Genomic DNA, 15,096 nt, shown 5'->3' with positions numbered 1-15,096 from the left:
GGAGGTTGAGGTCCTTGCCGTGTCTTGTCATTTTTTCATTTCTATCTTTGACCTTTCCAGATGATCCCTCCGAGAGGCTGTGCCTACATCTGTATGGTGCACAGACAGGATGCCTACCGGGCACGCCAGAAGCTCAGCACAGGTTCCTGCAAGATCGGCTCCAAGATCATCAAGGTATACTTTGCTGCCTGTATTCTGTAATTTGACTGACTGCAATGTCATCTTACGCGTGGTTTGTTTGTAATTTAATTCTACATTGACCTCGAGCAACAGAACCTTGCAAGACTTGATATCTTTTATAGATTGTGTCTTTGAAAGGTACTTTGTTCTCCTCCCGCCATCATTGTGCTTTTTAATGCAGATTGCTTGGGCCTTAAACAAAGGAGTGAGACAAGAGTACAAGCAGTTTTGGGATGTGGACCTTGGAGTCACCTACATACCTTGGGAGAAAGTTAAAGTGGATAACTTGGATGACTTTGCTGAAGGAGGAATCATCGACCAAGAGACTGTCAATGAAGGTGACATTTTATTTTGTATTTGCCGGTGATAGAATCAATGAACTCAGATATGGGTATATTCATGCAGTTATCCACATGCTGTTATACAATAAAACAATCAATTACAAAAACAAAATCCATTATGTTGCGGTGGTAACTGCATATTCTTACATGACTGCACCAATGTGTTCACTGTACACCGTTCATAACATTGAATTGCCATGTCAATATAACAAGAGCCCCCACTCCTGGTATTCGCACAATGATCACAAATCCAAAAATATGTCAGGCAATGGCACCAGTTAGAATGCGAGCAAAAATGTATATTCCAACTGTATGATTAACAAATAGTATATATGATGGTTCGCCACAATATGCGGATGATATATAGTTCATTTTAAAAGAATTGTGATTTCTGTTACAAAATTTTCTGCACTGTAAGGCCGACCTAAAAGCATTCAATTTTCTCATTTTCTTCAGATTTCTTCGGCATAGTGTTTTGAATGTTCTAAAACGTGCTTTGTGGCAACTGCAGCAGTTCTGAAAGCTCTCTATAAATTAATACATATTGTCTTGTATTCTCTTGTATTGTAGCTCCATCGAGTGGATGCATAACACAACAGCAGCCACTGTTGTAGCTTCGATTTTGTGGGCCTTATACTGTGATGTGGTGTCCCCTATATATAAAACAGTTCTAAAATAGGCCATTTAATGAAACTGCCTGGTACTCAGAAGTGACTTATAGTGCGGAAAATGTGTTTTCTGTATACCCCCCCCCCACGCACACGGTTGATTTTGTTGAAAAACAATCATCCTTTGTTTCTTCAGAGTGGGACACGACTAAGAATTCAGAAGCAGTCAAAGATGTTTTAAGTCAACCACTAGCCAGTGAAACGACAGCAGCAACAAAGAGCCAGAGTGAAAGCTACAACCAGCCAGTCACCATGATGCCTGTACAGGTAATAAAGATGCTGACCATCACAGAATTTCCGATATTATTTGATAATCATTCATATCGTTAAGCACCCACTCCCTCCTTCACCCCATCCTCTTTGTTCTGTAATTCTTCCACTGTCCACATTAGCCGCAATAGTCAGAAGAGCTCCAAAAATGTCAAGACGGAATGGAAATATAAATATTTTGGTGGTAATCTAGTTGAAGCAGTCATTTTCTAACTGCTGTTATCCCTCCTCTTCAGCTACCCGTGCCCCAGGCTGTTCCTGGTGCAGTAGGCTTGGTGCCCCCCAACTTCCCTGTCAATATGAGCATTCCCCCACCAGGGTATGGGCCACCCCCACCATTCCTAAGGCCTGCCTTCAATGCTTCACAACCCCCTCCAGGTAAATATTTAGATTGAACTCTGCTATTTGAAGAACAGGCATACAGTGACGTGTTCCAGACATATATACTGTACTACATATAAACATATACCCATAAAAATTTCAATTGTGGCTTTGATTAAAAAACTATTTATTGCAAATTACAACCACACATTATTCAGTTCATGGAAGACCATTGACCAGAGTTACAGCTATGTCTGTCAATTTTTAATCAATGTATGGCTTTCCCAAGATGTGTTCCAAATGTCCACCATTTCTTGCAAGCAAACCTGTACTCATGTGACAAAGTTGTCAATCACTTTTACACACTCCTCTTTCAGGAGAGGACATTGCTGCAGTGAGGCACTCTGTAGGACACATCTTTTTGGGTCACCCTCCCACACACTCTATCTAAACATAATAAAACACACCTTTTCGGTATTCTCTAGCACCTGTTTTGCCTTTGTCGCCCAATTAGTTCTGAAAATATAAGGACATCTTTGCCATTTGTTACTCACTGTTTACACATTCATCAAAAGACTGTTCAGTTTCCTATATTCTCATCTTTCTCGTGTTGCACAGGTTATATGCAGGCAACACAGACTGCAGCCATGGCCGCAACACCAACTTGTAAGTGTTATTTCTGTGGTAGCACTTTGACTCATGCAAGAATGTAACTGTCATTCCAAGCAATGTTTCTGTGATCTCCTGTAGCTCTTGTGCCGCCACCAGTCGCAACCAGCCAGGACACAGTGAAAGAATCGCCATTCAGCTCTTTGATCCCAACCACCAGCGCTATGGCTGGTAGCTTCATGTCGTCCGCTATACATGGAGCCACTGTGTTTAATGCGGTGGGAGTTCAAAGTCAGCAGCACTCGAGTGACAAAATGCCACCTTCCGCCAAGGGTTTGGACGGCACAGCGGAGCTCACGCTTCAAGGTGGAGCCAAATTAACATATAAGATGATCGATGAGTCGCCAAGTGTGCAAGGTGACATTTACATGTTTTTTTTTCTCCTCCCCAGGTATGCACAATGCGGTTCGTAGCGGAATGGGTCTCCTTGGCGTTCACCCTTCAGCCCCCCTTGCCCACCCACTTCACCAGCCTGGAATGGCGGGACAAAGAATGGCCGCAATGCTGCCGCTTGACGTGCGCCCTAACCTCATTCAGCCCGGGGCCACTGCTCGCTTCTCTCTCCTCCTGCCGCAGGGACATGGCCAGCAGGCTGGTAGCCACCTCGATGGTTCCCTTCAGGCTCAAGCCCATATCAGGCTTCCGTTCTCTCAACTTGACCCCTTTCACAGGCCCCCTCCCCAGACAAATGATAATGTATCCAAGACAGAGGAGTCTTCTTCGGGAGCTGATGAGGGCAAAGACCAGGACTACCGCTTCCCTCCACCGGAGAAGCAGAGTACAGGTCTGCTAAGAACACCTCCGCCAGAGCATCGAGCGCCGCATGGTGGCGGCGGTGCAGGGGGAGCAGGCAGCAGGCCCCCTTTGCTGCAGACACCAGGTACTCCGCCAGTCAGAGGCAGTCTGCTTGGACGTCTGCAGGCTCTTGCCGGTTTTACGCCCGAAAATCAGTGGAACCAGTTGAGGGGGGACTTTGATGAACGAGATGGCGTGGATCGCTCCAACCCGGGGCAGAACTTCCATAATCGCTTTGACAACCGTCCCGGGAACGTAGCTTCCAAAAATGTTGGCGGACCACAGGGGTGGAACCGCAGCGGTGGCGGGGCAGCCAGTTTTGAAAGTGACCTAGATGAACGAAGATCCCAATGGGACCGGCAAAGAGACAGAGACGAAAGAGAATTTGAATTCCGGAGGGAAATGAATGGGAACCGTCACAACCGGGAGCGGGATCGAGAAAGGGAGCGAGGACGAGACCGTTCCTGCGAGACCGACAAAGACCGCGATAACGACCGAGAGCGGAAACACGGCAACTGGACACCTGTTCTTCCCCTACCAACTCCTCTCCTTCCGACGCCATCGTTCAACCCCAACCTGAATCTAAATCAAGGGAAGCTGCTTACCCCGCTCAAACTGAACGTCCCCGTTCAGTCACGATTCCAGTCCCCCCTCTTGTCTCAAGCTCAGGCCAAAACGCCATTGTTAGGTCAGCATCAACGCCCGCCTCCTGTCCACTCACCAGAGGCCAGAATGTCCATCCAAGCAGCTGGGGCGAGTCCGCGTGGAAACATAGGTCCTTTGCTTGAGACCCCTCAATCGCAATCCCTGACCTCAGAACAACCTGATAACAAGGCTCAGACCCCATTTCCCAGCTCACAAGTTGAGGCTCGGTCATCAGCCCAGCCAGAGGCCACCCTACTCCCTGAATCACTAGCGCAGGCCTCGGGCCAGGCCTGCGTCCAGACGACCAAGTCCCCAGACACTCAGAGCCGGGCATCTCCTGTAGGTTTCACGCGAGCTGTCAGCCCCCCTGAAGAGATAACCCACTCTCTGAGGGCACAGCTTCCCCCACAGGAGGAGACTGAGAAGGTCGTAAAAGAGAATGCCCCCTCCCCCAATCCCCAGTGGCTCCATGGAGAAGAGATGGACAAAGAAACGGCACTCGGGCCCACGCCGGACGCCTCTCCCGAGCCCACCGAGTCTGCACTTCCCGAAAGCAAAGCTGAGCAGGAGCAGGCTGCGCCTCCTCAGCGCGTAGACATTGTACAGAGTGAGCCCGCGGAGCAAGCTGCGAGTGAGCCAGTGCTAGTCACTGACACAGACACTGAGGGGACATAATCATCACTCAGTAGGTAACAGATCATTTTGTACAGTTGTCTCTTCTTCTCTGTACTCATGTCAGCAAAGCATCACCACCACACGGTGCACGGCAAATAACGACTCGCAGATACCATGTACTTAGAGGGCTCCTTAGTGACTGACAGAGAGAACCCAATGTTTGTATGTTGTTTCCTCTTACTCCCACCACATCAGAACCTGAGTGAATTTTATCCAATCGACTGCCCCAATTTTGTCGATAAGCGGGAATGCGCTTTGACCTTCCTATGGAAGAAAGGATGACATCGGGGTTGTTCAGCAATGAATTGTTGACTGCTTTGCAATACATACAATTGCACACTACATTTTAAAATTGCAGTTGCGGGCTCATTGCGGACAACTCCTTTACAAGCGCTGCTGCAAAGTTTTAATGAATGCTTTTAAGGTTTCCTGTGCTTTTTACACACACACCTCAGTTTGCCAAAACAGTCTGACCATTCCTCCTTTTCAAATTCGAACCATTTGAAAAAAAAAAACATGAACATGATGTATCCCCAAATCAGGGTATGAGTGTGTCATCTGTTTCTGACCATACAATGAAGCTGAGCAAACAATAACACAGCATGGGGAGGTGCCATGGATGTCAGGTGCATATTGTTGTAGTGTGAAATAAACAATTGTCTCCTTAAACACATGCTTTAGGACTGCTTTTCTGATCCAGGACCACTGGAAACACTTCTTTACGCACACACGCACACACATGTTGTCACTTCAGACATTTTGATATTACTTGGATCTGAAACTGCAGCTATACCATCCATCCACTGTGCACTTTGGTGGATGGGAATCACGGGACATAGTTTTAAATTATGGATAACGTCAGCCTGTTTTGTGCTTGGTGATGCTGCAGATAATTGGATTGTGCCTTTTTTGAATGGACTATTTCAATGCCTCTGTGCGTGATACACCAAACTGTGCGCGCATTTGTGATTGAACTACGTGAACAGAATTAACACACCTTTCCTGTGTGGTAGGTGGAGAGTTAGTACAGCACTTGTCCTAGAAGAGACTATATACCGTACTTGTATTGTGCATGCAGCCTTCTATCCTCCTGTTATGTTCATTTCATGCTTGTAGTGCTTTTCTGTTCAAGCACGTCCTTGGAGATGCATAGGCTACTGTTCCACTGCTGGAGATGTAATATTAAATAAAAATTGAAGGTGCATCAGACATCGCTTTTTTTAGTCCAGATGTTAGGGAGCAATCTCTTAGACAAGCCAGCGAAAATTTGCAGTGATGGTACAATTAAACAAATCTTTCATCAACTGCTACTTTAATTTACTCTAAATTAAACTTCTACTTTAACACACGTGGAGCAGCTAGACACACAAGCAGTTTATAGCAGTATTCACAAGTAGATGTTCACTGCCTACTATTAAAATGGCAAAATGCGGTAATGTCTGTTTTGTGCTATTACTTTTCCAGATCTCAATGCTGTACAGCAACTCTAAATTCGCACCTTTCTATATACTGTAAAAAATCAAAACAAAATGAAACGATACCTTAATAACCCTAGATGTCGTGGGGATCTGAATTTTCACAATAATACTGTGCTATTATTGTGTATAAATAATAACCTCTGTTAACACCCGAAAATAAAAATGGAGAAATGTAAAACACCCCTTGCATAAAAATGTCCCAAGCACATCATTTTCATCTGATTGGAATAAGGTAAAAGGTTGATTTAAATCTGTTTATTAATTCACTTATTTTATTGAAGGGCTATGAGGCACTAAAATAATCTGGAGTTACAGAGAGGGGGCAAATTTCTATTTTTAGAGATGGGGGGGTGATCCCCTTTCGACAATATCTGTATTAAGCTAATATCAAGCTTGTGGCATGCAGCAATGATAATGTGAAAGTGTGGAAATATGCTTTAGCGGTAATAGTGCAATCGCGGGAAGGAATACAACTTGGTTTAACTCAACTAATACCCTACCTGAAAAAAAACTTACCACCAAAAAAATGATTTAATGGTTTTACGTGATTTAAACCAGTGTTACACAAGCCATATAAACACTGTCATGTCGACATGATTGTGTTAAAAATATATGTAAAAAATAAAAACGACAATTTGGAAGCACGTTTTTTTTTTTCAAACAGATCGGGACTTGGTGATAGGCAGATCCTCAAAATTATGTGGCTCGGTGCAAAAAAACAAAATATCGTCAGGACATCTTTAAAACAAACTACATTGTAGAACGCAAAATAAAATTGCACACCGTACTTTCACAATATGTATGCACAAGCTGTATGTCATGCATATTAGCATATTTGGCAATAAAGCTGACTTTGACTTTGAATATGGGAATCCTATTTAGGTACTAATAATTACAACATATCTAGCACAGCTTGTTCATAGGCATCATTTGTAAATGTGAGGATGTTCTTATTGTTGATATGCCTTGCGACTGCCAACCAGTCCAGGGTGCAACCGACGTCTGCTAAAGTCAGCTGGCATATGCGCCATCTGACCCCCATGAGGATAAACACTATCGAAAAGGATGGATTAACAACAAAAGATCAAAATAGAGAAACATGCAGCTGGCTGCCTTAATTACATTTCAACTCAGCACAATCAATAGCTGAGCCAGCTTTGACTCGCACTGAGGCCCCCTGTGCTTGGAATGGGACCCCATAATATCATAAGAAAACACAAAGGGGATTAGACTAATAAAGGCATATCCAATCCAATCCAATGACATATTGATTCATTTACATAAAATTACTATTAGAGGGTGGCCTGGTAGTCAAGTGGTTAGCATGTCAACTTCACAGTGCAGAGGTTATGGTTCAATCCCCACTGTGTACACTTGGCCTGCATGGGACTTTTCTGGGTCCTCCGGGCTTATTTCGCAATATATTTGGCAGATGCATCATCAAAACCTTCTGTCTGTAAAATATGCCAAAAGCCAGGCCAATACCTAGCTTCCTAATGAGAGTTGTAGATATTTGGGAAATGGGGAATGAGTTTATGTGCTCAGGGAGTTAATTTCGGCAAACTTTGATCAGAGATGGTTTTCCGTGTCTCATTTATTTATGGTGCTTATTTAAAAAGCGGCCTTTTTTCCCATAGCACACAAGGCTCATTGATGTTTGTTTATTTTATTTAATGTATTTATTTATTTTTTATTTGATTGTTTATTTTTTCCGAATTTGACCTTATAAAGTTTGCAGACTGTATCATGCATTATAATGTACGGCTACACTGAAAAAAAATAGTGTTTTAAATTTCCTCAATTTTCTTTTGTCAAGTGACAACACAAAATAAAATCATTTGGATGTAGATACATTTGTTAAGTTGTACTTTTAGTTGCAACAAATGTTTTTATTTTGCTCAACCGCTTGATGAAAAATTGAGTGAGTTCAACAAAATACTTAACAGTAATGACTGACTATCATTTTGGGAAAAATATCTATACCTTAGCCAAATTCATCATTTTAAAATGCATGTTTTCCAAAACACATGACTGAGTATCTTTCATACATACTGTTGTGATTATACTAATCTTATGAACTTCAGATGTGCTCGAGAGAAAAAAAGAGGATATTTTCTGAATCAGCACAAAAAAATCATTTAACTTGCACCGCTGATTGACAAGTTGAGTCAAAATATGTTGACGAAGGTGACACTTTTATGCCCTTAGATAATGTTGAAGTCAAATGCATCCATTGAAGGGTGTAATGCGCCGATGGCATCATTGGTGTACATCGTGTACAACGCACTCCAGGAATAAATCATAAGTGGTATGTGGGCAGGTAATTGATGGGAGCCCCAAGACATAACAGGAGAAGGAAATGATACACTGCCTGTTTCACGACGAAGTGTTGACAATGATGGGTTTTAAAGTCGGCTGAGCAAATGAATTAAGCGAGGTAATAGATGAAGATTTGAAGTTGACTGATTGTGCTTTAAACACGTCTTGACTTGCTGCATTGTCACAGCAGTGCTGCTGCACGAAAAAAGAATTAAGCCAATAGCCTTTTCAAAATCTGACCGTTAGAGGTCAGTGTGGCACCGTTTAGCACACTGAGGCGTTAGTTACCTTGAAAGAAATGGCCTCTTCATATAACATTCCTTAAAAGCAGAAATGAAAAGAAGATATAACATTTCTCAGTAATACGATAAGGGAATTAAAAAAAGAAAACTGCATCACTGTAATGAATCAGTCATACCTCTTTTTTTTGTTGGAAACGTTCCGCAGCCTTCTTGTTTTGATCACCACATTCTTAATTGATTCAAGTTTTGGATTAGTTGAGTAACAAAAGCTTGCTATGTTTGCAGTCATACCCATATCATCTTCATTTCTAGACTGGAGAACAGTCGGGGACGTTTGCGGGACCATCCATCATTCTGTACAAGGGAGGGTTGAATCCCCCTGTTTTACCACCAGCCATTATTCATCCGTGTGGGGGTGTTAAAAACTTCCTGATGGTTTCAAGGAGCCTCTGATACCACAATCAGAACCTTTGGTGAGCCAACCAACGCACATATGTTACATTGTGCAAATATCACGGCATACCATCAAATAATCATGTTACTGAAGTGAAGATATAGGTTAATCATCATCAAACAGAGGTACGCTCAGTCTGCCACTATATGTCCTTGCCATAGATTGATAAAGATTTCTTACATCTGTCTAAATACTGACAAATGAAACAGTTTCTCAAAAAATATTGTAACATTATTTTTCATTACTAACTGAAGAATGGCGCTCCAGTAGTCGAGTTGTTAGCACGCCGACTTCACTGTGCAGCCCTGTGTGCAGTTTGCATGTTCTCCACCGGGCCTTTGGTTTCTTTCCACATTCCAAAAAACATGCATTGAACACTCCAAATCAGGGATGCTAACACTTTTTCAGCATGGGAGCTACTTTTAAAACGACCAAGTCAAAATGATCTACCCATTATATTTATTGAGAAATATATTGAGGATTCTTGCTTAACTTATATTGATGTCTAACTGCATATGTTGTGCAACACAACATAATTATGTACATTTTTTGCCATTATCTGAGTTCACTCTGATAACTGGCAGATGAGACAAACGCACTTTGAAAATGTCATCGTGAAAATAGTCCTACTCCCATTCCGTATGAAAGTGATACTTTTTTCTTCTTACTTGGTCCAGTTCCCCCGCTCATTTTATACCCTATCGTACGTTTAAGAGGCAAAAACCTACCGAAAAATTAGGATGTAACTAACGACTGGCTTGTTAACAGTGTACCTAATAATGAGATGTCATCTGATTGGTTGTCCGCTGTATCAATCAAGTAAAGGGATGGCTGATAGGCTGACGTCTTGTTTGTTTTTTTTTTTCAAACAACTCAACTTTATTTGTATAGCGTCAGTTCGTAACAATGTCACGTCACCTTGTCATGCGATCAACCAACAGTACTTTGGAGATCGAATGGTCGATCGCGATCGACGTATTGAGCACCCCTGCTCCAAATTGTCCCTCGGTGTGAGTGTGAGTGCGGATGGTTGTTTGTCTCTGTGTTCCCTGAGATTGGCTGGCAACCAATTTAGGGTGTCCCCCGCTGAGTGCCTGAAGACAGCTGGGATAGGCTCAAGCACGCCCCGCGACCCTAATGAGGATGAAGCGGTCTGGAAAATAAATGGATGGATAGCAACTGAAGAATGCAGATTTATTCACATGCTATGCCAATGCAGGACAATGAAATGTTATTCCATTCAGCAGCAGACGTCACAAAATTGACCCATGTGGCTACAAAGGGAAGTGTGCCATGATGTTTTTTTGATGTGCCTTGACCCAGTAAAGGTTCTCAAACACACCCGCAGGGATATGAAAAGTCATTCATCACAGACCACATCATTGTTATGGTTTCACTTCCAGGGGCCGTTATCAAACCATATGAAAGTATGGCACCTCTTCATATCATGACACGTAGGCTCGAAATAAGCGCTTTCACATCGCAGTTTGCCATCAACGTTTGTATTTTGCATCTCATTAGTACACATTGAAACTGAGACTCAAATGTTTGACTGTCAAAAGCACCGATGCACATTGGGAGCGCTTGACTTGAAAGCACATGCACGATTGTCAATAACCAATCATCAGAGACTAATTGTCGATTAATCACGGCACAGTAAGAGCACACTAAGCAGAGACAATATTAAGGAATGGTGACAGACATTCAAACTTTTATTGACAACAAAGGCAGATTGAAGAGTCTACAACACATTGGTATCAAAGTCGAGGCCCGGGGGTCAAATCCTGCCCACCACATCATTTTATTTGGCCCGCGAAAGCAAATCTAACTTGTGAAATTCCATGAAGCTTGTTAAAGTCAGAACCAAAATTTCAAATTGTCCCATGTATACCACAAAAACGGTCATTCTTTTTTACTTCAAATTTGAAAACGAGTTATGTTGTTGTGTTCTATGTATATAATATGTGGAGATGATGAAACATTTCTATGGTTTCCTAAACTTCATAACGGCCCTCCAAGGAAACCCGTAACGACGATGTGGCCCGCAACAAATATGATTTTGACACCACTGGTCTACAAGGAGAAGGAAAACATCTTCTATGACATTAATGAAGGCGTCAGTGTCACTCATGTAGTTGTTACTACTCAGATCCAGTTTGTCCAGAAATAAGTAGATCAGAAAATGGATAAATGAACATAACAGCAGAACCTTAAAAACATTGATTACTACAATATACAATGTGAATTAAAGAGATAACATTTGGCTCTCAGCAATATTCATTCAATTTCCCATATTTTTAATGTTTTATAAAACCTGTATTTCAGTTTGAAGGGATTAACTTTGAAAAATGCTCCTCAGATAGAAGATTGCTTATAAAGTGAAAAGGAAAAACAATGATATACTTTGCATTTTAATGTTGTACACAATGCCATTGATATTTTTTAAGTAACAGGTTGGATTTGAAAGCAGTGTAATTTGTGACAACCAAATACTCCTGTAAAATAACCAAATTATTTATTAAGCAAATAATAAAGGTTAGCTCATTTTATTCCAAAATGAGATGAACAAAACAAATAAACGTGAAGTACACACACTTGCTTTTCTAAAAGTCGTGATGAGCTTTGAGTCTCATGTGATTCTTGTACTTTTTACAAAAAGTATTACCTCAGGGAGGTGTGGGGGCGACAACAAAACGGAATGACCAACTGTGGCTGGATGGCTCAATTGGTAAAATCTGAAGTTCAAATCCTGGTCAAAATCCTTAATGCTCAACAATGATAATGATGCGATAAAAATGGATGCTTTGTTTTAACATAGACCTCGGCCCTAAAAAGTTTATTTGTTATTGTTAGCACTGAAACACAACATTAGCTAGACTTGATTTAGAAAATGATTCGGTTGAAATGTGTTGCATAGAAGTGTAACTGACTACTCTACTTAGATGCCTGTTTCAAAACAGTTAGTAAAGATTAAATGACAATGTATTTTCCAGTAACAAAAAGGTTTATGGCTGCACATCGAGACTGTAAATGTCATGGAAAATCACTTCTTGCTCATTTAAGCACATACAATGCCCTTTATTTGGACCATTTGTTGTAGTGTGTGCTTTAGCTTTGAATTGATTTGATTGAAGAGATTTTTTTTTCACTAAATAATCCAAGAGAAAAAGAGGAGCCGTTCTCACTCAAGTGCATTTTTTTAGATATGTGCAGCATTAACTTGGAATTTGAATGCTTTATGATGGCAGTTAACTGAATTCAGTCAGGCAGAAATTGTGAATTTTAGAAAAGAGAACTCGAGCAGCCCTGTCAGTCAAAGCTTCCGAACAACAAAAAAATACGAAAATGCATTTTTAAAACATAAAAAATATAGTGCCTTAATAATGCTAGCCTAATGCTAACATGAAGATAAAATACTTTGACATGCTAATTGTGAGCACTCTAGTCACAGTTTTAAGCAATGGATATTGGATGCAAACCATGAAAGGACTATAGCCATGGGTAGTGTTTATCCTCTATGAAAAATGGCTAACATAGCAACTGAGTTTTGTAGCACAGTAAAATATTTCCACTCCCCTTGGTTTGTGTACAGGAATCCCTCATTTTTCGCTGTTAATGGGGACCAAGACCACCCGCGGTAGGCGAAAATCTGTGAAGTAGTTATGAATAACCCACGTCATAAGACAGAGGTGGGTTCTAGGCGGGACTGAGAAGATGCACGGCCAATCCATATGCCTGTAAACCACAGGTGTCAAAGTTAAGGCCCGGAAGCCAAATCTGGCCCGCCACGTCGTTTTATTCGGCCTGCGAAAGCAAATCAAACTTGTGAAATTCCATAATGCTTGCTAAAGTCCGAAGCTAAATTTCAAATTGTCCTTTGTAAACCAGAATAAGTCATTATTCTTGACTTTTGATTTGAAAACTAGTTATTCATCAATTTGTTGTGAGTTCTGTATGTAATATGTGGAAGGGATGAAACATTCTAATGGCTTCCTCAAATTGATAACAGCCCCGGAGAGGAAACCGTCACTACTAAGTGGCCCGCGGCAAAAAATTACTTTGACACCCTTGCTGTAAACAACGAGATATCGTGCTGTCATTGGGTGACATCAGCGCTGGGAAACAATCAAGCTTCAGCCACGTAAAAAACCTTTTTTTAAATTCTGATGTTTTTTTTTTCCCTGAAATAAAAAATCTGAGATGCACTGAAACCGCAATAAATTAACCGCAAATTAGCAAGGGATCAATCTATGTGTATCTGTATTATTATACAATACCGACACCTGTTGGGCAACATAGAATTGGGCTTCTTTTGGCTTGGCATTGGTGAGGTGGGGGAGAATGGAACGGATTAGCTATATGTTCATTCATTTTAATGGCTAAGGATGATTTGAGATGATTTGTTGCCAGACACTATAGATTAGGGGTCGGGACCTTTTTGACTAAGAGAGCCATGAAAGTATAATATTTAGAAATGTTTTGCAGTGAGAGCCACATGCACACACACGCACGCAAACACGCACGCAAACACGCACGTAATCACGCACGCAAACACGCACGCACGTGATTTCATCAAAATGTCAGAATGTATTATTTAAAATAACTGTGATAATACTCACCATTAATATCAATAATTTTCTGTTCCTCATGATTGGTAAAAAAAAGATCCAACCAAACGATCGGACTGAAAGTCAACTTGCGGGTCCATAGGCGAAGCTATTGCTAGCTAGCCTGCACACTGCTCATGAGCTTGCATGCTTGCTTTCTGCTGTCTCTCACAGAAGTATATTGATGCTAACATTACCATGGGGCCTGTCAAAGTGCCACTGATATTCAACTGTTTCATTCATGGTATTGTTTCATTGAAAATTACAATCACAGCTGAACTTTTTCTCTTCGTAAATCTCCGAATCCTTCATTCCATTCAACCTGAAGTGTACGATACTCGTCATTTTTGTACTCGTCAGGCTTATTCAAAAGGGGGTGTTTACCTGTTTCGACATCAATGGCCACCTAGGTCAGTATCATCCAATCAAAATTGCGCTTTCAGCCAATCTATGTCAGTTTCATCCAATCAAAATTGCGCTTTCTGCCAACTTCCACCCAAACAGGAAATGAACAGCGAAAAAGCGAGAATATGTATTTAGTTTTATTGGCTCGCCAGATGCAATTATCAAGAGAGCCATCCATATATGGCTCGCGAGCCATAGGTTCCCGACCCCTGCTATCGATAAACAAATTCACACTCACATTCACAGTCGAGGGCACATTACTTAACATGTTTTTGGAATGCGGGAGCAATCTGAAGTAGTCGGAGACAAGCAATGCAAGTGCAGGGAGAGCATGCCAACACCACAGGGGAAGTCTTGAGCTCAGAACTTTTCAAATCTGATATAGATGTGCTGGCCACTATCGCGTGATGCTGTCAAAATTGAAAACTTGGAAAAATGATTGTGTGCTTCGATTTTTATCAATTACCGTAAGCATGTATACTAGTGTACTACCGGAGACAAATTTCTTGTGTTTTCTACATACCTGGGCAATAAAAATGATTCCAATTGTGATACAGATTGAAATTGATTTGCACTCATTTGAAAGGGAATTTTGCACACAAATACTCCCAGGGATTATGCCGTAATTGCAATAAAGACCTCACATTCCGGAAACAATTCTCTGAGCCAGCGCTTACATTTTCACAACGTTTACCTAACACTCAAATCATATATTTGATTTGTGTTTTATTAGTGGTTTAAATGCCTGTCACGAAATCCCTCGTCCCTTGTGCACATTACTGTTTGTGTACATATTGGCAATGGTTCAGTAATTGTCACAATGCACCTTAAATCCATCTCGCTTGTGCAAAGAGGGCTGCGTACACATTTTAGGCTTGATGGTTGGTACCATTGCTCACAATTTTTGGAACCTGTTTTTTTCCTCCCTTCTTTGAAAGAAATTTATTTAATTTTAAACAAAAGAAAATAACAGTTCACATGTTATCCATGGGTTGCAGTTGCTCCTTATTCATTTTGCATTCCCTTT

The 15,096-nt window shown here is 41.4% G+C and overlaps 2 protein-coding genes across 8 annotated transcripts in view; both read left to right on the top strand.

Moving 5' to 3' along the window:
- Positions 1–15,096, top strand: part of scaf8 (SR-related CTD-associated factor 8) — an 83,500-nt gene that overhangs the window by 29,746 nt on the left and 38,658 nt on the right. For 2 of the 7 annotated variants that reach the window (XM_089004222.1, XM_089004223.1), the window contains 7 exons: positions 61–174; positions 362–518; positions 1,326–1,456; positions 1,696–1,837; positions 2,399–2,446; positions 2,531–2,755; positions 2,841–7,836. In XM_089004222.1, the coding sequence (XP_088860348.1) occupies positions 61–174; positions 362–518; positions 1,326–1,456; positions 1,696–1,837; positions 2,399–2,446; positions 2,531–2,755; positions 2,841–4,564 (2,541 nt within the window). In that variant the 3' untranslated portion in view covers positions 4,565–7,836. Of the gene's footprint in view, positions 1–60; positions 175–361; positions 519–1,325; positions 1,457–1,695; positions 1,838–2,398; positions 2,447–2,530; positions 2,756–2,840; positions 7,840–8,915; positions 9,033–15,096 lie in introns of those variants that run through there. The other 5 variants (XM_089004219.1, XR_016115973.1, XM_089004221.1 and 2 more) reach the window with 5 other exon arrangements.
- The window catches only part of tiam2a (TIAM Rac1 associated GEF 2a), a 119,466-nt gene continuing 108,889 nt past the window's right edge, over positions 4,520–15,096 (top strand). Inside the window, exon 1 of the mRNA XM_089004213.1 lies at positions 4,520–4,578. The gene's annotated coding sequence lies outside the window, so the exon portion shown is untranslated. The remainder of the gene's footprint in view (positions 4,579–15,096) is intronic.

The sequence above is a fragment of the Hippocampus bargibanti genome, linkage group LG09, assembly GCF_051943395.1.
Source record: "Hippocampus bargibanti isolate YZ-2025 linkage group LG09, ASM5194339v1, whole genome shotgun sequence".
NCBI lineage: Eukaryota > Metazoa > Chordata > Actinopteri > Syngnathiformes > Syngnathidae > Hippocampus > Hippocampus bargibanti.
The sequence above is the reverse complement of the archived record's forward strand: the minus strand, read 5'-3'. Positions and strand labels throughout refer to the sequence as shown.